Here is a 22,375-nt window from a genome sequence, read left to right on the forward strand (position 1 = left end):
TTACTGCTATGTGCACTTTCTGTAACCAGGAAGAAGCAGTAAATATCTTCCTTTTGACGTGCCGCCACTCTTACTATACTGAGAAAAATAATCATCAAAATGTGAAAATTGGCTTGGATTTGATGATTTCCCTTAGCCTTTCGTTTGGAGCTTGGGTTCTCGGGTGTTACACCCAGAAGGATGTTTAATTGCGCTGCCGGTCGGGAATTTTAGTATTGATTCCAATCGATTGCCCAGTAAAATCTGTTTCCTTTATTATGGTATTTAGTAGGTTTCAATTCAGGCTGGGCCACTTCTTTTATCGTATCTGTTACATTGAATTTATCATGTCTCTCAAGCTCGCTAGTGAAATATACAGTTTCCATAATCATTAGGCCTTATCAGCCTGAGCCTTGGTCAATTCCTCATTGTGGGCATGAGCCACACGTTCAGAGGACAAGAAGAAGAAGGAGACGAAAGCCCTTGCTCTTGGCAACACACCCTTGTCCGCGCTGCATTCGTCTCTCCCAGCATCCTGACGTCTCCAAAGCCTCGCAGGCACCTTCATGAAAGCACGCATCGCAAGTTGCTACTCCCGAACATCGGTAAGCAGCCTGGAAGCCAACGCATATTTTACATTCTCATTGTTGGTGGGTGCCACTCGTCTTGAGCCTCCTGTCTGTACGTTCATGTAAGCCTCTTTAAGAGCAGACCGTGCCTTGTCGTAATGCGAGAGCCATCGCTTACAAAGACATTGTAGCAGCACCGACGTCCAGGAAGATGGGGAGAACGGTGGCTGGCTAGGGACAGGCCATTGCCTAGGAAGCGAAGCGGGCGCGTAGCCCAGGTCACGAGCGACCGGCGGGAGATTTGTACGCCGAGGAATGACCGTCAGCTAGATTGCCTTCTGCTCAGTAAAGATATTACTCCTGTTTATTGTGGCTCATCGTCATCACTGAGTATGCATGCCACAACATCAACTTTATGTTGGTTCTGCCTGGATTTATTTATTTATTTATTTATTTACCTTTTTTATTTATTTATTTATTTATTTATTTATTTATTTATTTATTTATTTATTTATTTATTTATTTATTTATTTATTTATTTATTTATTTATTTATTTATTTATTTATTTATTTATTTATTTATTTACACGACACAGGGCAACATGAGGTGGCGCCATCGCTAAAGGCGACATTATCGGTCGCTTGACTGGGCCCTCGGAGCCACCACGCATGTAAAAAAAACTACAGTTTCAATTTGTGGCCAACATAAATGAATCTAAGATGCAAACATGATCAGCAAAAAGAAAAAAAGAAAAAGAAAGTCTGGAAGGCGACTCAACCTCCAGTTGAAGTAGAGGAAGAATGGCACTTTTCCCGAGCAAGTTGCGAGTGAGAATGGGGTGTATCAACCATGTGATTTATTCTCAGAAGCCTGCACCATCTCGAACTCCTGCGTCTGCGCTTTCGACCAAAGGCGCAGCGTCTCAAACGACAGCGTTTAGAAACGCTAACCGTAACGAGGGATAAATGAAAGAACGCTCCCCTTACCGCCGGTACCACGAACTACAGTACTGTAGTTCGTGGATTCAGATACTGCGCGGTGTTACCAGACCTGTACACGTTGCAAAAAGAAATAATAATAATAATAACTTGTTGCACTTATACAGTTACTTGATCCAAAAGTGTATTCATTACAGTAACCAGTTACTGCCACAAGAATGTACACAAGGAATTACGAAATAGTAATCGATTTCTTCTGCGTTACTTTCCTCCCAATTTTTATTAACGCTGCACAAGTACAGTAAATCGAACGAGCTGACCTGGCTCTTTTAATGCGTATTGTGCAGCCAATCGCACGTTGTTTATCTACACTAGCAACTGTTCTCAAAAATTTATGTCGGTCGCCTTCCATTTTTTTTCTCCTGAAGACATCAGCAGCGACATTGAAAATTCGCTAGGTGTGCGCGCTAGAATGAATGGCAGTGTCGTATCATACCTTGAGATCAACGGTGTAGTTGATAAGTGCCGCGGTGTTCACGTTTGGATCGTCTATGAAGCGCAGGGCTTCATTGTAGCTGGGGCTCGGAGAACGCACTTCCGGAAGTGTCAAAGAAAGAAAGGAAAATAAAATCGTGCGTAGGTCATTTCCGAAGTTCGCTATCGAGTCATATATAGCAGCACTTGTTCAAGTTTGCGCGTCCGAACATGTGAAATCCGCGAAGCTGCTGTGCGATATGGCCGCGGCCATTCTACTGTAGTTCATACCAAATTCAAGTGCTCAAAACTTCGTCGCCTGTTGCAGCTTGTTTCGTCAATAAAGTAACTAGGTTCCATGAAATCGGTTACTGAAGAAAAGTAACTGAATTACAGTGAGCGTTACCAAAGTAAAAGAACTACTCGACTAACTAAAAAAAATTCATAAAAGCGTAATTGAACACAAGAAATATATTGCATATAAACCATTAGGTATAAGTCTGGGTGGTACCAATGGTACCAATACCATCAGGAGCCCCGGAACCACACCTGTATCAGATCTATCTTCTGGAACCGCGCACATTTTTAGACGGCACTATCTTCGGGATTGGCTCACGAAAGAGGCTAGATATTGTTACCGTGCATTTGGACAGGACCATCCGTGCAAGAGGAAGAAGATGAAGTGGTAGACTGTCTGCTGTAGCCGTGAACTTTGTGCCAGCCTCCACGTTTACCCCTAAATTTTTCCTATGTAAATACTTATACATACGTTTGTGCATTGGGCTTCCTCTTCGTATCATTCTGCAGACAAGGACGGAACATCCAATACAGACATGGCGGTATCGTCGATGGGAGAAGCGTTGCCGAGCGACATGCCTTCCGGGATAACTTGCGTACATGAACCAAACTTTAAAATGGAAAGGAATAGGCGGTTGTCGGCAATAGTCGCAGTGGTATGAGGAACGGTAACTGTGCGTAGCAGGAGAATATTTACATTAGGAGTGAGCACATAGTCACTGTCAGGAACAGATGGGAAGCACGTCAAAGGTACATACACGGCAGCTTGAGTCGGAAAGCACACTCGCGCTGTTCCTGCCAAGTAAAAAATTGTGTTCGCCAGTATCACTGTGGGATCCCATTTGTTGTGGCTGCTCACCCACTCATAGATCTCCAGCCAGTCATCGACGTCGGTGCCATCAGTGCTGCAGAAGGTTTCACGCGGATGCGTGAATACGATAGTCGACGCAGTCGATGCAGGCGTTGCCGAACCAGGCACCGCCTCCTGCGACATCGTTGAAGAACCAAAGCGGCGGCCACTGCAAAGCTCCGTGCTGAGTCGTTAGCCCGCAACTCCACCAAAGATTGTGAAGAGGAAGCCCGACGCAAATACGTATATATAGCTATTTACATAGGAGAAAGTTAAGGGTAAACGCACAGGCTTGTACAAAGGTCACAGCTCCAGTGGACAGTCTACCGCGTCTTGTTCACCTCCTTCTTGTACGCATGGTCCCGTCCAAATGCACCGTAACGGTATATACGCGATCTGAAAAAAAATGGGGCAATAAAAAATAAAATTCTCGGGTTTTACGTCCCAAAACCGCGATTTGATAATGAAGCACGCCGTAGTTGAGGGCTTCGGAATAATTTGGACCACCTCGGACTCTTCAACATGCACCCAATGCACGGTACGCGGGCGTTTTTGCATTTCGTCTCCGTCGAAATGCCGCCGCCGCTGCCGGGATTTGTCCCCGTGACCTCGCGCTTAGCAGCTGAACGCCATTGCGTCTAAGCCACCACGACGAGTGAAAATATAATGGAGAAGGGGGGTTGGTAACTCAAGAAGAAAGGCATTTCTCTTTTATAACTAAATGCGATCTGCACAGGACATAATTTACTATTCAAGTTCAGCACCACACAATGGAGTTATATACGTATACTTAATACGTAATACGTAATACGTGATACACTTATACACTTATACGTAATACACAACGAAATGTAGTATACATACATTACGCAGTTACAGGTAAGATAAAATAATGAGCAGAGCATGTTCAAGAACGTTATTGTTTTACAAAAAATGAAAGTTTTGCATGTTTTCTAAAAGAAACCAAGGTTGTTGACCTACCTGTTGAATAATACAATACTACAATAGTTATTTAGGGGGGTGGAAATTTGTCATTCCAGTAGTTGTTTGCCATAGGTATAATTGTGAGCATTCTCAAATTTTCGTCTGTAAGTTAGTCGAGAGTTTTAGATTAGAGGGCGCAACCGGCATGCGTACGCAAGAACTAGGGGTCACGGTACTGCGCATGCTCAGACCAAGACGTAGGGATCTGCGCATGAGCAGTACCGTGGCCCCTAGTTCTTGCGTACGCAAGCCGCTTGCGTCCCCTAACCTAAAACTATCTGTTAAGGAGATATCGTCTGTAATGACGATATCTTCTTCACTCTCGACGTCAAATCGTGAGTTTATAAAATGACTTGTGCCAAGCGCATGCGTCATTGCACACGTCACGTCGCTGCCCCCCGCGGGCCACTTTCTCTTTGGATTTTATCGGTGCTGTGTCCACTGCGATGCACTCCGAAGCGTCCACCTCAGCTGCATCCGTGGAACGTGGTCGCCCACGGAAGCACGCCGCAGAAGACGAAGCGTGGAAACACAAAAAGGAATGCCGTGCAAGTTTACAACGTGCACGACGGCATACGGATGAATACCTAAGCGAAAAGAATTCCCCAAAGCGACTACAATGCTTCCGCTTTCCCACATGTAAGCAGTCGTAGGTGTCCCTGCCGAACTTTTTCGCGGTTACCCCAAATTTCCAAACATATTACTTTTTACAAGCGCAGGCTGTATGAACCTTGAATGGATAACATTCCGGAGCGTTAAATGAATTCCGAAATTTCATGTTATTCCATTACTTTACATTTTATGCATACTTCGGCTGAATGCACATACATTAATGCTTCATTTCATTGCCCTTCCCTTGTTCAGCTCTGCAGGCTGCTGCCAAGTCCACGTGGAGCAGATCCACCTGCAAGGCCTGGTTCCATTGCCCTTGGTCTGTTCTTGTTGTCCTTCGTGGCGAGTGTGACCCTACTCGTGCTGTTGGCACGCTACGTTTTGGGTACGGACGTCATGCACTGCAACACGGCGGCCTGCGGCGAGTTCGCTCGCCTTCTAAAGGCCTCAATCAATGGTTCTGTCAATCCGTGCAACAGCTTCGGCTCCTTCGTCTGTGACGGCTGGCGTCAGCAGAACCATTACTCGGTTCGCGAAGACCACTACCGCGCCACGCTAGTCCACATGACCCGCCTCACTGATTCAGTGGAGATTCCGCCAGTTGGCCAGAGTGCGCTGCAGCAGGTCACTGCGTTCTACCGCAGCTGCACCCAGCTTCCCGCATCTAAACGCGACGACACTCAGCTCGTGAAGTCGTGGCTCGTCGACGCTGGCGTCGTGTGGCCCATGGGGCCGACCAATCCCAGCGTTCTTGGCACACTCGCGTACCTTGCGCTCAACCTCGGCTGGTCCAGCGTGATCGACATCGAGGTCGAGAGACCAGGCCGGCAAAGTGCCATCATCTGCCTCAAACCCTCGCTCAGCTTCCTCTTGATAAACAGCCATGATTTGTCAACACCAGAACAGCGCCGGCTATTTAACACACTTCGAGACGCCTTTCTGCCGAATGATAATACGATGCGCCCCCAATTAGTCACGTTCGCCGACATCGCGTATGTCGAGGCAGCGATAGTGACTCACCTCGTCAATGCATCAACTCTTCGCCGGAAAGCGTCCCTGAGAGTAGGGGAACTGTACCGAAGCCCCAGAGAGTGGAACGCCACCGTCGCCCGTCACACGCAAACTGGCACCGCTGTCTCATTCCGAAGCACGCACGCTCTCTTCGTCAGGGAATTCGCTCGTCTATGGCGAGAACAGGGCGAAATAAAGATGCATCTGCTTGTGTCCTGGTACGCGGTGCGGTTCGCAGCCTACTTTGCGCACGCGAATTTGCTGAATAGCAACAGCCACAATGAGAACGAAAGGAAGTTTCACAGGAACAGTTTCTGCACAGTCACGCTGTACGCGGCTCTGGGTGACATCGTGTTCGCCTCCTACAACACTATCGTGTTCTCTGGTCGCGTGCGTCAAGATGTGAGGACTTTAGTGCTGGCGGTGCGAGAGACATTTACGCACCTCCTGAGCGCGAACTCTAAGTTCGCTGCCAGAGTGTCCGCCTTAGCTGATTGGAGCGTCGTCAACCACGTCTTCGCCGTGCTGGACTACGGGCAGGTGGACAGCGAACTCGCTCATGCACCGCTGCCAGGACTGCCGGACTTCGGAAGCGTGTTTGCGATCAACTGGCGCTCGGCCATACGTGCCTTGCAACAAACCGAGAAACCTCCGAGGCGTTCACTCTTGTTGGAGACACTTATTCACGAACACCTCTTCGAGACCATTCCCGACCTCCATGACTTAGTGCTTTTGCCCATGGCGATCGCTTTCCCGATGTATGACGCGACAGCTACGACCGCCATAAAGTACGGCGCCCTGGGCAGCTACGTGGCACAAGCGTCGGCGCGCATATTTCTCACCACACTCGTAGGTCTCGACGCCGATGCGTCCGAGGAACCCCGCCGGTTTCTGATCGACTTGCGCGACTGCCTTTGGCATGACGCAGCTCTGCCGTCTTTGCACGCCGCTATGGGCCTCCTTGAAGAGCTGTTTGCGCTGTCCTCTCTGGTTGAGGCATTTTCTACAGCCGACAAGGAGGGCGCGCGAAGGCTGCGTGATGTGCCTGCCTTTTCCCCGACGCAATTGTTCTTCGCTACCTGGTGTTTCGCACGCTGCCTGGGTGCTCATTCGGCAGGTGGCAACGTGGACCCATGTTCTCCTGCGCTGCGCCACGTCAAGGCTTTCTCCGACGCCTTTGAGTGCGCTAAAGGCACCGGCCTCAACCCAGCTCGCCGCTGTGAACTATTCTGACATGTTACAAACATTATTATCATTTGGAAACGCGTGTCATGGCCAACTTCGAACAGATGCTTTGAACAGATGCCTTGGATTGCTGTCCTGAACATCCTGATTACGCTAAATGGACGACAATAAACAAAAGGGCCATGGACGTTTTATGTTCTAGAATGGACACTGAAAGGAACATTTTGAATGCCATTGATAAAGCGTGGTACCGTGACAAATCGGCATAGTCTGAACCGCTTGTGATAGTCTATACTTGGATCCACTTTATGGTTTATCAGGGTTTAATGTAGACGTCCAGCTTTTCTGCTGTCATACATGTTTTTTTTTTCGTTCTTTCTTTTTTGTATTCTGTAAGTGCCCACCTAGTGGACACGACCATTTCTTCTGCTGCTGAAGTTCTGATTGGTTAATCTGGGGCACCCGTCAGAAGGAAACAGGCGCCCCCAGCCAATCAGCACTTGAGCAGCAGACCAAATGGACATGTCCACTAGGTGGACACTTACAGAATACTCCCCCTGGTGTCGTGGACAAAGAAAATTGTAGAATTGCAGTGTTCTGTACAGTGTTTTGCGTCAATCCACCAATGTACGCTTGCCGGTGTTTAATGTTGGCTCTGTCTGCCTCTTCTGAAAGCGAAATATTATACCCCTTGTTTGTTTTTCCTGAACAATGTTTGATGAAAAGTCCGGGCTGGCATCCACACAGCATGTTTGTCACTGGTGCAAGTCAGCGGCCATGAGATTTTCTTTTCTAGATGTTCGTCAAGGATCTCTAAGGTAACCAATTTTTCCGATGATTTAAAGAAAGATAACAGTGTAACAACTGAATTACTTGGGATGACTGAGCATGCCTTCGTTCACTGAAACCTGATGAAACAGCTATTACCAGTCCATATGGTAGCTGTAATGGCCTTTCATACTGCTATTTAGTTATCTTGTTTCCCTATGCAGGAACAAAAACGCAGCAGAGATTACAATCTTTCTTTGAAGTCAACTGACATGTTTAACACTGCAGGCGCGTGCAGCTGTAGGTATTATTCCCCTTAAGAGGAACGCCCTTAACAGACAGCAGAGTAGGGACTGGCGACGCATTCAAACAAACAGCTTCCCTAACCTGCATCAACTAAATAAAATAAACCTAACTAGATTTCTGGACGTCTTTCCATGGTGTTCTATCAAACCCACACTACAACATATCACATGGGAGTGCCTGGAAGGGCCTTCACACGTTACTAGCCCATACATTAATGCACACCCACTCATGATAAATAGGCAGTGGGAGGCATAGCTTGCGAACGAGGGAAAGGAGAGCCAAGTGGCTCTCCTGGACCAAGCCCAGCGAGCCGCTCGCGTCAGTGGAGCCATGGACTAAGGGTTCAACCACGCTCGCCTAATTGTCTTTTTGAAAAATAAAGTTTGTTTCCTTCCTTCTTTTTCAATATCGCGGTCTTCTTCTTTTTTTAACCCATTTGAAATAGCGTTCACACTCAGCCCGCATCTTACAAATTATGTTTCCTCTGCAGGTAGGATGTTCTTTATTTTCTTTTTTCCTCAAATTTCCGAAGTAGGACTTCTGTACGGAATGCGACGCACTGCTCGACCACGTCTACAGCTTCCACGTTTCGCGCGCCAGGAAACGAACCACCAATAAGGCAATTCCATTCAACAGCCTCTCCGCAGCAGCAGCAGCACCGCCAAGTGCGATTCGAATCTGGAGGGCGTGTCACCGATGCCTTCATCTTCTTCCTCTTGGGTTTCGTGAAATTGACACTGTCGAGATAAAACGGCCCAAGCAACGATTTAGAGAGAAACCGCCCGGGGGTGGCGAGCTTCTCATTTGCGGGGGAGCGGCCGCACATGAGGCCACGACCAGCCGATCGGGGCTCCTAATCAGAGAGCCACTCGAGGTGTCAAGATGCAAATTGCTTCGAAACGACTTGCTCCTCACGTTCCCGACGACGAGGGCGAGAAACCTTATTGAACCAATCTCGCGCCGTGCGATTTGCAGTCGCGCGTCGGCCTGGCTGCATAATTAATCACGCCTAATCAAGAGAGCGCGCCCCCGACGTGCCCGCGGGCTGTGGTGCGGCCGCCGCACACGTCGCCCGTCCCGCACGGGAAACGAAACTCGCGGCGAGTGGGAATGAAAGCCGAGCGCGGGCCATCGCAGGGGCGGGGCCCCGCTATCGAGTCTCCGCGTTCCTTTTCTCGCAGATTTCTCCAGGAGACAACTAATGCCGCTAAAGCGTGCCTCATTCGCAATAACAGCCATCTTCTTGCCACGGGCTGTCTAAGAACATTACTCGTCATCGCAAAAACACCGATTCCAACCACGTAGCAGCCATTTGCTGCTTTTGTTTAATGTTTCCGCTGCAGCTACGATGGGGAGGTGGCGCGCCGCTACCAATCTCTGAAAAAAAATGTGCATGTGCGCGCGCGGGGAAGTTTCGGATTGATTATTTAGTGAATAACGGACCAGTGCGGAATGCCAGCGAATCTTGTAGCACCAAAATAAATCGGTACACGCGTGAATGTCGAACCGATACGTCGAACTGATTCATTCGTGTGTTTTTTTCTCGGCTGTAATAACACCTACACCTTTTTTAAATGGCATTTACCAGTAAGGACGTCCTTCAAGCTGCAGCTTTACTGTGTACCAAGAAAGAATTCCAGCTTCCTCTCGCCTAATATGCGAAGGTTTAGCATACTCTCTCTCCGGCAGTCTTTATTGTTTGATGCGGGAAACGGGCTTAGGTGCATCTGAATAGGATTCGTAACGAAGTTTTCCTCACTTCTTAAGCGCGGAAAGATGGCAGACAACAAATAACATCTCCGAAGACTAAGGAACTACCACTGACTTACAATTCTTATGAATGTAGCGTGCCTTATTTCACAACCCTGCAGTATTCACACGTGTATGGTATTTGTATTTCTGTGCACTAATACTGTCCAGTTTCGACTGTTTTCTTATAACGTAATTTTGTTTCCCTTTGCGAGCGACCTACTGCTAACTGTCGCATTCTTGGTAATGCTTTACGCTGCATTCTAGTTGCTAATATCTTTCCATTATAGTCATCCGTGCTCTTTCTGTGCACGAAGATGAACTGCGTGCAGTGAGACTCTTGGGTTTTACTTTTTACAAAGTTGTAGAGCACGAAGTAGTGAGACTCTTGGGTTTCACTTTTTCCAAGGTTGTAGAGCACGAAGTAGTGACAACAGGACAACATTTGGGCATTCGGGTATCGTCCTGTTGCAACATACCCTTGCAACATAGTGGGATACTAACCAACCCCATCTGCCACCCTTTCGGTTGTCCCATCGAGCTGCTTTTTTTTTTCCTTATCAGTCATGTTCCATGGTAATACGAATGTCTGCAGTTTTTGATGAATTACTTCTAAGATATTTATTATTTTGTCAGTTACTGGTGCTTCTTTAAGTTTCTGCTGCCCAAAGCGACCATTCCTATATATGATGCGGTGATAGCACCACTCAGAAGGCGTCATCATCATCACCATCATCATTAGCAGCGGTTTCTCAGTTCACTGCCGGATTATTTCCTCTCCCAGATATCTCCAGTTAATCCCGTCTTACGTCAGTCAAACCAGTCAAACAAGTTCGCTAATCTCATCACTCCATATAACCCTCTACAGTACTCGGCTGTATTTCGTTCCCTCGATTCCCCTTTTGTTAATCTAACGGAACCACTGGTTATCGCAGCTCCACGCTACTACCTTACCTGCCCAATTTTAGACTGCGTTTTCTTAATCTCAACCAGAATATGATCTACCAGTTTTTGCACTCTAAACCACACAGCTGTTTTCCTACATATCCCTAACATTACGCTTATCATTGTTTCCATTCCATCGTTTGTTGTGCGGAAAAAATATCTTTCAAATTTCTTTGTTATCCTCCAATTTTCGGTGCAGAAGATAAAAATTATGCTGAACATAGCGATTATGTAGCACGTTTAAAGGTTGTCGCCTACCTACCGTCCACGAGTTGAGAGTTGCTGCGAAATGCTCAGGCTATCACGTTGAACCAAAAAACCTCGTCATTGATGGTGACAGTAAAAAATGAGCTTACTACATACGACTGCCGCTTCCTTTCTTGGTAGGTATCATGTAGGGAGGAACGGAAAGGGGGCAGTGTTTTTAGAAAATGGCACAGGTAAAAGTACATCAGCCTCTGTGATTCTTGGATATATTCCACGGGGGAGTCTAGGACGCGTCTTCTGTGCCGTGGTTCCTGGTCGACCTTCTCTGCTACTCAAAATTCGATTGCTGTAAAGATGCGGGAAGCTTCCATAATGCGTTTCTAGTCTACCATATCCACTAATGTGCTTGAATAAGATAATATGGCTTTATTCTCAAGAAAGACATCTATAATTGTTTTTCGTGTCCAGTCCGCGTAAGCCGTTGTACGGATTTTGTTAGTGACTTGTCAGTCCTATAGGCAAAGAAATGCCTTGCTCAAGGTACTTAAAACTGCTTAAAAGATGCATTCCTCATAAAATTGATGTATCAACGCCTGGGTAGAATACTCAAGTGGCAAAAATATTATTCCAGTCGGTATGAATGTGACGTGTGACGTTAGACAGACTCAATTAAATTGAATTATATACTTTAACACCAGGCCCGAAAACCCCACATATACAATCTCGACAATACAATACAATACAATATTATGTGCCTACATCTTATGAGCAACATGTTTAGGTTAAGGTTGGTACCCTTGCTTGGTCAGAGACGTGCTTGGCCAGAACAGCGAAGAACAAAAGAAGAGCGACCATATTGGCTGTTCGCCCCCTGTGCACTGGGCCCACACGTGTACAATACCAGCAGCACGAGCAAGATGCGTATGCCAGTGGGGACGCGGAGCCGGCGAAGGAGGGGAGTGGGGGGGGGGAAGGGTTAGGGACGTAGTGAATCATGCTGGGGCGGGCTGAAGGAGAGGGTCTCGAGAACAGCACCCGGAATCCGTTGAGCCGTCGAGGACCGGTGCCATTTGCATTAATAATGATTAACAGCCGACTCCTGTAGCATCCAATTAGCCTGTCGCCCACGTCGTATTGGGTCCGTTCCCGGTGAACCCCGCGAACCCGACGGCCTTCCGCATGGCTCCACGGTGGCACTGGCTTCGCCTTGCGCCCATCTCGAGCTTGTAGGCGGTTCGGAAACACACGGTAGACCCGTACGGAGCTGATCAAAGTAGACGCCGCGAAGAGGGCCTCCAAGCTGGGCTCGACAACTTCGGAGAAGCCCAGAACAGTTGAAGACGGGTGGAGGATGAGTCTCTTAAGAAGCTGCGGCCGCGAAACATTTGGATGGATCTAGAAGGAGAGATTATTGCCCCTTAAGATTCTTGGTCGCGAGACGGCGTGGCTGCCGTAAGCAGGGAGTTGAAGAACAATCTGTTTGAAGGACCAATGTATGTATGTATCAAACCCCTTTCGACGTCAGAGTTAAAAAGAGTAGGGCATCTGTCAGCGTTTGCAAAGTCGTACAAAGCGAATATCTGTGAATGTCCGGTAAAGCAACGAAACCCGTAAGCCAAGAGTACTTCAGTATACACTGTAATGTATCCACGGTGACTATCCAATGAAGTTGTACGACACGTCACGGATCGCTCGCACAGGCAGGCCTCATACCTTATTGACGCTTGGCGATTATCTGTGGACGCATCGTGAATCGCGCTTATTGACCGAAGAACAGGCGCAGCCCACAATATTTTAATCTCCAAGCTCTAAGAACTCCAGCGTGTTCACCGAACGCAAAGATACACTGCTCACCAACAGTGGTGGTTCTATAGTAGGCGCACCTGCCGTTGCGGCGTAGCGGCTTTAGGGTTGAGCTGCTAAGCCAGAGGTTGCGGGATCGAATCTCGGCCGCATTTCGATGGGGGCGAAATGATGAAACGCCCGTGTAACGAGCATTGGATGTGCGTTAAAGAACCCCAGGTGGTCAAAACTAACCCGGTGTACCGCAATACGGCGTACTTCACAATCATATCGTGGTTTGGTACGTAAAACCCCAGAATTTAATTTTAATGTTACAGAGTGTACCTTATCTATATACTATACTATACTATACTATACTATACTATATATATATATATATATATATATATATATATATATATATATATATATATATATATATATATATATATATATATATATATATATATATATATATACTGTATCAGCCCGAGTATTCAATGGGGCACGTTATTCCTTGATTAACCACTCCCAAACGCCGTTTAGGAGGCCGATTTTGAAGCCTGCTTTGTGAAGCTTCACCGACGTCCACGATGATCTAGAGCACATAATCTAGTCGGCTACTTGACCAACGCGTCACTAAACTCTACTTATCTCAGAATAGCTTGATAAATTAAGGCAAACGTATGGCGTCTGCCTATCGTTGCATAAAAATCTAGCACGAACAGAGACACACACTTTCGCACATTGCTGCGCCTAAGCGCGCAGTGAGAGGGAGCGCTCTATTGTCATTGTAAGGCATTTAGTCAGTAATTATTTTCTTCCACTTTCACCTCCTTTGAAAACCCTAGACGAAAACAAATAAAGACTACACAGTTACCGCCAGAAATGCAGCTAACGTACATCCATGCATGCTTTGCTCTCCTCTGATTGAACGATTGTTGGTTCCTTTAATGGTTATTTATACGCGCGCAAGGTCATCTTACACGTGACTCAAGTGCAAAGGAACGGAAGAGAGGACGAAACAAAACGAACACGAAGCTTCTCTTCCGTTTTGGCCTCATCGAAGGCGGCTCTCTCTAGGGGAGCTCGGCTCGTTGACCGTCAATAACAGTTCGATGGCGCTCAGCCAGTTTCCCTCCCGCCGCTAATGGCGACCGCCGGGACGCGTCTCCCCGGCACGATCCAGGTGGGAAAAGCTCAACACTCCACCCGCACCCCCCTCACTCAACCCCTCCCCGCCCCCTCCGCGTCGTAATGGGTCACGCAACCAAGCAACCTACACCCGAACCCCGCCGGCGTACATATACACGGGCTCACCCTCGGAAAAACTGAGCACTAACAACAAAACTGTGTCAGAGTGAGAGAGCGTGCCGGCAAATATAAAAAGAGAGTTAGAAAGGTAACGCGACGACGTTGTAGGCACTCTTCGCGATACAAAGTGCGACCAGCGGCACAGCGAAAAGGGAGGCTGAAGGGCGGCCACCAGCCCTTGGGGATAAAGACCGCGTGAAAATCCTGTAGTCACTAATTCCGTTTCCGGTTCCAATGAGAAAAAGTGAGAGTTCTTTTCTACTCCCTTAGTTTACCTTCCTTCCCTTCTTTTTTTTTTCTTTCTTGCGTGCGGCAGATGGAAGATCGGGAATCGGCGGAGTCATACAGTCGCACGCGCCAAAAATCATTGCAGGTCGTAACATGACGTCATTCTTATAACCAGATATACACGTTCGCTTGCCATTGCGTTGCTTTAGGGTCATTCATGGTCTGGGATAATTTTGTAATTCGTATCGGGGCGTGTTCTTCGTACTGTGGACCACATGGCTGAAAATTCTCGAAAGTAAGGCACCGCATGAGAACAGCGTGCTATAGGTGACCCAAGTGCTTAACAAATGCAGCATTGAAAGAAATACATGGCGTTTCTGTTGTGTCTCTCGACTTTCCCGTAACCCCGTAGACCCGTTTCATTTACTCGGCCGCCGGCTCGGCGTCTCCCTCACGCTCGAAGCGGGATTCGTGCGCGCCAAACACGCAACCAAGAGAGGCCCGCTACAACAGCTGCGTTTTATCGTCCGCACGTGACACGCGGGGCGACCGGAGCGGACGCTACCTCCCATCAGCTGCATCAGCCCCACACGCCTGCCGTTTCCTCTCCAGTAAGGCGTCGGTAGTTTGATCGTCCCCTTCGTTGCTCACGACGTGGTTTACTCTTTTATTGCGATAGAAATAATATGAACACTCCAGGCGCATTTTTTGCCGTCGGCGTCGCCGTCGCCGTGACGTTCATTATAACGTTCAAGGGCGACAACACCGTATCCACGCGCGTATGCTGCATGAGCGAGCGAAAGCGCGCTAATGGGGCCGACGATCGCGGCTCAGTCTGAAGCGCACAGGGGAGGAAAGCTGAGAGGAAACGCGCCGTCTTTCGTCGCGCCAAAGGTCGTAGGGTGATGGGAGGAAGGGGGGGGGGCGACGTTGTTTTCCGGCAGCAACTGCGTGTTTCGGGAGCGCACGCTGACGATCGCGGCTCAATCTCGCGCGCGCAAGGGAGGAAAGCCGGGAAGCAGAGCGGGAGGGATGGGGGGGGGGTTGCGCTCTACTCCGGCAGCAACTGCGTAAAGTGTGCGGTAGCGCGCGCCCTCTCAAAGTGATCTGCAGACAGCTCATACCTTTGTACGCGCTATGTTCTTAATGCTCAGTTTGCGTTCAAGCGATAGACAAGGTCACTTCGCTCGCTGCTGCTGCCGCGCTTCCTCAAGTTTTGACAGCAAGTGTCCGCGGTATCATAGAGTGTGATGTGTTCATGCTTAGCAGTGCGCGCTGACACAATGCTTGGTAATCTAGTTAATTTGCGAGTGTTTGACACAATGCTTGGTAATCTAGTTAATCAGCGAGTATTTCCAAACTTTATACGGCCGATAAAACTACTATCCTTACTTCGTATAGCTGTCTACTAATTTGCTATCGCAATCGATGCTTGGCCTTTCAGGCGAAACTGTGACTTTTTTTATTTTGTCGTGTTACTGATCTCATTTTAAATCATACGCAAAGTGCACTTAAAATGCTACAACTGCTGGCACGTGAAATTAGAACTTATACAGAGACTGAAAAGGTGTTTTGTATTTCGCCAATTGTCGCTTTTCGACCGGATCGCGGAAGAGTGAGTGAGTTAGTGAGTGATATAATTAGTGTATCTGTGCAACTTTAAGGGTCATTACTGGAGCGGCGACGAAACAAACAGGCAAAGAAAAATAGGATTGGTCGCAGTGAGCGTACTTTCAAGCACCACGCAGTGACAAGCCCGTCTCGTTTCCACTGACCAACCCGTCCGCTAGATCTGACGGTACGCATCATCTCCGATAATGAAGTCAGATTTTCTGAATTAACCACGATACTTTTCTCTTGTGTGAACCCTAGCTCTTTTGGGAGCATTATGATCGGACAGATCTAAGACAGGTGCAGTTCTTCAATTAAGCAGAACATTTATCTCCTGAGCATTGATGGGGCAAACAAACAATAATGTAAGTGCATTTCAATCTGCCGTACGCGTTTTATGACTGTGGCTTGTTCCAGCCCAGATATTCTGATGTCTAGCCGATAAGCATTTATCACGTGCACCATCTCGTTTACACTTATGTGTTTAAGTAGCACAACATCTGTTGAAGCGCTGGTCAAAGGCAAAATCTACAATAAATTTCAGTATTGCTGACAATATCTCTTCTCCCCCTAAACTTCAACGCCACTAGATTTCGCGCACAGGTGAGGCAAGGCCACGCGTCACGTGTAGCGAATCGCTTTGAGGCCATTCTTTCTCGGTTTACCTACATAAACAGGAATAAGCGCTAAACCTAAAGCAGCCGGCCCGTACACAGGCCTGCGGACAGCCGAACATCGGCTGGCCCTTTCTCGCACTGCAACGGATTTTCGTCTCGATGGCAGTCTCAGTTTCCGTGCCAGGAAGTCCGAGCAAGTGGCCGCCGCACGCACTTACGCATGCACTTGCGCACGTGTACCTGCTCCCTGGGCTCGCGAGGGCGTTACACGTGCCGACAGCAGATGGGAAATGGGGAACACACCCCCGCGGTCCTAATACACTTTCCGACACTAGCTTCAGAGGCATCGATCACGGTTCGATGTCGTGTCCTGCAGGACGCGAACGAAGCCATTAGCGCGGCAGAAAGCGAGAGGACCGCGCGCCGTTGTGCGTTTCGTCTGCGGCCAAAAGCAATTCTCGTACTCCAGCCACGCAAATACAAAGGCCGTGACCCGATTCGCGGTATACCTGTGCAAGGGCCACATAATTATCTGACATTGACAATCAGTTGCGGGAATCTCATACAAGTGAGTCAATCCGTGATATACACGATAGCAGCGAGTAAATGGGAACAGAAAATGTTACACCCCAAGGCCAACCTGCTTACCTTCCCATTCTTCTCATCCGCGTACCCTGCGCTAAAATACATCGAGGCATCATAGAAGCAGGCACGAAGCCTGCTTCTAAGCCTATAAACTGCACTCAAACGACTTTGTTTTTCGGCCGAAATCATAACACCTGGATACGCAGACTTAGGATTCCAGGCTTTCGGGGACAGCACGTTACTGAATGCTTTGCGAAAGAATGGTGCTCTTCAAGCGTGGGCAAGACGCCAGCACGTGATCTGCAAACCGATGACAGCAAACCACATAATATTCCATATAGCTCCTTTTGTGTTTTGCAGTTTCTGTTTCTTTCCTCTTTCCGGCTCCCCTGTTTCTATAATTGCTCGGTTTGGTGCAGTCCAAGGCCAGCGGATTGATACATCATGCAGCGACAAGATTTAGTTATGTGTAGCATTTTTGACAAGGAGTATCACTATGGCACAAATGATGACTTCCAGGAGTACTGTATCATGTTAATGAAATTCGAAATCGGATGTTTAATGGGAAAGTATGGGTACTTGTCTGAAATACAGTAGAAAACCCTTTTGCACTGACGACCAGTACACAACCACCAACGCTTCAATATTTACAAATAGCTCACGCTCATCATAAGACCGATTACTTCGACTGCTCAGAGCAGTGTTCTCAGCATACCAAGCTCATTATGTGAAGGAACTCGCCAAACCTAGATACTTCTAGAGCACAAGTCTTTGACAAAGACTGATTACTTTGCAGCATGCGTCCTTACTTCCTGGCTTTCCATTCTTCAAGGACTGTGAAAGGATATACATAATTTTTCGTGTTGTCAATAGAAATTGGCATGCTGCAACCATTTATCTCAAGTTTTGAAGTAAGTGGTAAATCCTGCTGCCACCACAGATACTACCACACAACACAGGTTTCTATAAGTGCATATTCAAATAGTATTGCTTTCTTTAAAATTCGATAGATAATGCCTGTAAAGAGGCAAATAACTCGGAGTATCCTAATATCCTGCAGACAAATCATCCTTGAAGCCCCAAAGTTCATTTTCGAAAAAATTACTTTAAAAAAAAGCAAGGGCACGATGCCTATTTGGTCCAAAATCAACTCCTTCGAGGAAAGTTTCGTATAAGTACAGGATACATGTACAACGGTACATTCTCGACGTTATACGGGCCGGAGATTGCTTTCCGGAGACAACTTCGTACGAGCGCGGCTTTTTGCAGCCGCGTTAGATACACGCGGGACGCTGTGTATAACAACGCAATTTTCGAGAGCCTCCCCCCCCCCCCCCGTCCTGCTCCCATTCCCCCTCCCCCCATTCTCCTAAACCTCCATCCGTCTGTGGGGCCCGACAAGCGAACGCGGGAGAAGAGACTGCGGCCCAACGCGCCGGCGAGGAAACGGTTCGTCCAAGCACCAGCACTATATGTATAGCACAGCGGCGCGGCGGGGCCGCCTTGTCGGTGTTTCGAGGGTGCGCTAATCGTGTTTCGTGCTCGGAGCCCAGCCTGCCGCATAGACGAGCCCGCTCCAGGCTTTCCCCGGCGGAAAAGCAGCGCTATCGGTCTGCTCGTATCCCTCTCCTGTTCGTTACTATTGCGTGTTTCCTTCCTGTTATCTCATTTATGTCTTTCTACCGCTTCGTACGACATCGACATAATTAAAAAAAAAAACTCGAAGTACCTCGTCCCTGCCAACGCTAGGCCATCCAGCCTCTCTAGTACTCGCTGCAATTGAGAGCAAATCATGCGTTCTTGAGGACCGAGGTAGGCTGAGTGCATGGACGGTGGCCTGAATTGAATGAACTTAAAATAAGAAAGAGGGCAGACTCAGTCTGGTGCGAACGTTGGTCGTCGTCAAGGTCGGTTAAGGTTGATCGCGGGAACTCGACGGGTCAGAAAGACAGACCCGCTAGCGAAGGTGTAACAGCGACCGAACGGATTGTTGACCAGTGTATGCGGGATTGCGAACTGAATGAGGAGGCTGACAGAAACAAGTCGAGAACGCCATTCAATCGGGGACATTAAAGTGCCGCTGCTGCAGATAATACATGGCTGTACTTAAACTAAATGGCCAAAATAATCTTGTGATAATTTGAACATGTTGACTGGGACAAACACAACACCGGAAATTTTCGGGGCAGAATGTTAAACAAACGCACATCACCGTTGTATACGTAGAACCACGGCGGCATTCATGAAAGGAACTGAAGTTAACGGTTTTGTCATGACTTCTGAATGTCAGAGTACGCACGTTATCTCAAGTGCATTTTTTAATGGTGGTCATCCTAGAACGAGGACCACACGGCATCTATAACCATACCAACGACTTTCGCAATGCAAGTGTAGTTTTCATCTGTTAGTGCGCAAATAGCTTCGCGAATGCGTTCATAAGACTACTCTTCAACGGTGCGTGGTAAATTCGGTACATAAACTTGGTCTTAAGAGCACAAATACTCTGTAAACTAAATCACATGATGTGCGACCTACATCATCGATGATCCTGCACTGCACAATCGGAAAAAAGCACGGCCGCGTCTTATTAATGTGGACATTTTTCTTATTCCCGGTCAAAACTGTACATGAAGGGAGTCGTTTATGGTATCGAATTTCACTAACAACAAAATAGCTTTATGCTAAAAAAAATTATGGGGTTTAGCGTGCCAAAACCACTTGCTGATTATGAGGCACGCTGTAGTGGAGGACTCCGGAAATTTCGACCGCCTGGGGTTCTTTAACGTGCACCTAACGTCTACGGGTGTTTTCGCATTTCGCCCCCATCGAAATGAGGCCGCTGTGGCCTAGCTTTATGCTGGTGAATGGAAGTAGTTATTAGAGTTTCATTCTGGGATGGCGTCATGAATTCAAAAGCGAACAGAACTTTGGCGATAAGAACTAATTTTTTCTGGCCACCATCGTTGTCAAGAAATTTAGGTGCTGTGCGTCTCAAGCCTGTTGAAAGCCATGGCAAGACCACTGCCAGCCTTGACACGTCTGACAGCGAGCTTGAAGTATATAGCCCATGTTGCCATGGTATCGAGGAAAGGAGAGCTCATTCTAATTTTAGAAGCATCTTTTGACGCCGTTTACTGAGTTGCCGTCAAATAGCGTTGTCAATGAGCATTTCTGCAATTTCGCTTCCTAGTCCGCATACAGAAATTACTCAGCGGAAGCTTCTGAGCCTGGAGCTGCAACCTCACGTATACTTTCTCGTAATTTTGTGATGTCGCCGCAAGGATCATCGGTGCATCAGACATTTTAAGAAGATTAGAACCCTCACACGGTACATGCAGTTACGATCTCCGATGTGATCACTGCATCCTACTCCACTTTAACACATTTAAAAATTACCGAAAGTCAATAGACGAAGGTATAAACTCGCTATTGGCCATGGTCGATGGCTTCCACATTGGCGTTTTACCCTCTTACCCCAGCACAGAGTAGCCAGCTGGTCTATGCACTGGCTAACCTCCAAGTCTCTTTCCCTCTTTCTTTCATCCTCCTTTTACATTATCGAGAAAAAAATACATGGTATCCCTTATTGCGTCGACCACTCTCTCAAACATGTGTTCTTGCATTACCTAGACGCAAGCGCAGTCAAACTTCTCCATAACGAAGCGCTTCGGAACTTTTAAATACTTCGTTATACACGCAACTTCGTTATAGAGATCGCGCATTGTACCTCTCGTAATAGAGCAGGCTAAGCACGTTCAGCAAAAGGAAACCTTCGTTTAACATGAGTCGTAGATAAACTAGGCAAAAGCAATCGCTAATTTTCTTCTGAAAGCTTTGTTGGACGGAATCTGCAACCGCAGCCAACTTAATGGCATCGCGGTTGGCATCGCATGCCTCGCCGCGAAATCCAGGAGCGACGCAAAGTACAGCTGCCGAGCGTCGAACGCCGTGGTTGCCTCGTTTGCCTGCAAAGTTCTTGGTTCGTCTGCTGTGTAAATGTTTTCGTGAAATAAACAGAAAGAACGTGGTGATTTCTGTGACATACCTGTTCCGTTTTCTAATGATTTTTGTTTCTTAGTTTTTGTGCAGCTTTAACAAAAGCTTCCTTAAGTTGCTTTTCTCTCACCTCGCGTGATCGAATTCCGGCCACGGCGGCCACATTTCCATGGGGGGCGAAATGCGAAAACACCCGTGTACTTCGGATTTAGGTTAAGAACCCCAGACACATTGCTTTCTTGTTATGCTCTTGATATCGGCAGCCCAAATTGCGAGGATATATGGTGCAAGATTCGGTTACCAAACGGGAAAACATTATCAGTATGTTCATTTTATAGGCCTCCTTCAAGCCCTCTTGCTTTCTTGTCTGATTTTTCAAAGACGATAGAGACAGTCAATACAGATTACCTTGTCATTGGCGGGGACTTTAACATCCCAGAGCTTTCTTGGAATAAGCACCCTTCTAATACTAGGGCTACATCTGCAGTGGCAAAGGAATTGTTGATGATACTAAGCAGTTTTTCCTTAACCCAGGTGGTAACAGAAGGTACGAGACAAAATAACGTTTTAGACTTAATTTTAACTAATCAGCCAAATTGGATTAGGAAAGTTTTGGTGGTTCCAGGTATTAGCGACCATAAAGCTGTGGTTTGTGAAATGAAGTTGACGTACGAAAAGACGCAAAGCTCGGGAGCCCGAAGGATGTATAATTACAGCCAAGCCAACATAAATGAAATAGGACTTGCATTACAGGAATTCCTCCCAAAATTCGAAATACTTTCTGAGACAATCGGCGTTGATGAGTTATGGGTACTTTTCAAAGCAAAAATGCTTGAGATGCAGGAAAACTATGTGCCGTCGTGGGTGCAGACCAAACGGCGCGCAAAATCTAAGCCATGGTTTAATGGTGAGCTGCGACGCCTCACTAGTAAAAGAAATAGGATATACAGGAAATATAAAAGAAACTCCATTTCGGAAACTTGCGATCAACTTGCGACCATAACCAGAACGCTGCAAACAAAAATCCACCAGGCAAAACAAGAATTCTTTGGTGCTTTGCCTTCTCGATTTGAAACTACAAAAAAGCTATTCTGGAATCTTGTCAAGTATAACAGAAAAGACAAAGTATGTATTCCATCACTTCAGCATGACGGAGTGAAAATAGAAAATAGCTTAGAAAAAGCCAACTGCTTCAACAAGTTTTTTGCTTCCATTTTCTCACCCAGTGCCTCGAGCGCAATTCCGCATCCGTCTACTAATGAGATCATCGAAAACATGGATGATATAATTATTGATGAAACTGGAATACGGTCTCTTCTTGAACGTATAGACTCCAGTAAAGCAGGGGGGCCTGATGGATTGACGGG

General features: G+C 47.3%; 1 protein-coding gene across 1 annotated transcript; it reads left to right on the forward strand.

Annotated features, from left to right (window-relative positions):
- Window positions 1-448: 448 nt before the first annotated feature.
- Window positions 449-7,254, forward strand: LOC135898066 (endothelin-converting enzyme 1-like). The gene is made up of 2 exons (XM_065426811.2): window positions 449-584; window positions 4,957-7,254. The coding sequence occupies exons 1-2, from the start codon at window positions 546-548 to the stop codon at window positions 6,946-6,948; spliced, it is 2,031 nt and encodes a 676-aa protein (XP_065282883.2). The 5' UTR covers window positions 449-545; the 3' UTR covers window positions 6,949-7,254.
- Window positions 7,255-22,375: the final 15,121 nt, after the last annotated feature.

Source organism: Dermacentor albipictus, chromosome 3, assembly GCF_038994185.2.
Source record: "Dermacentor albipictus isolate Rhodes 1998 colony chromosome 3, USDA_Dalb.pri_finalv2, whole genome shotgun sequence".
NCBI classification, from domain to species: Eukaryota; Metazoa; Arthropoda; class Arachnida; order Ixodida; family Ixodidae; genus Dermacentor; species Dermacentor albipictus.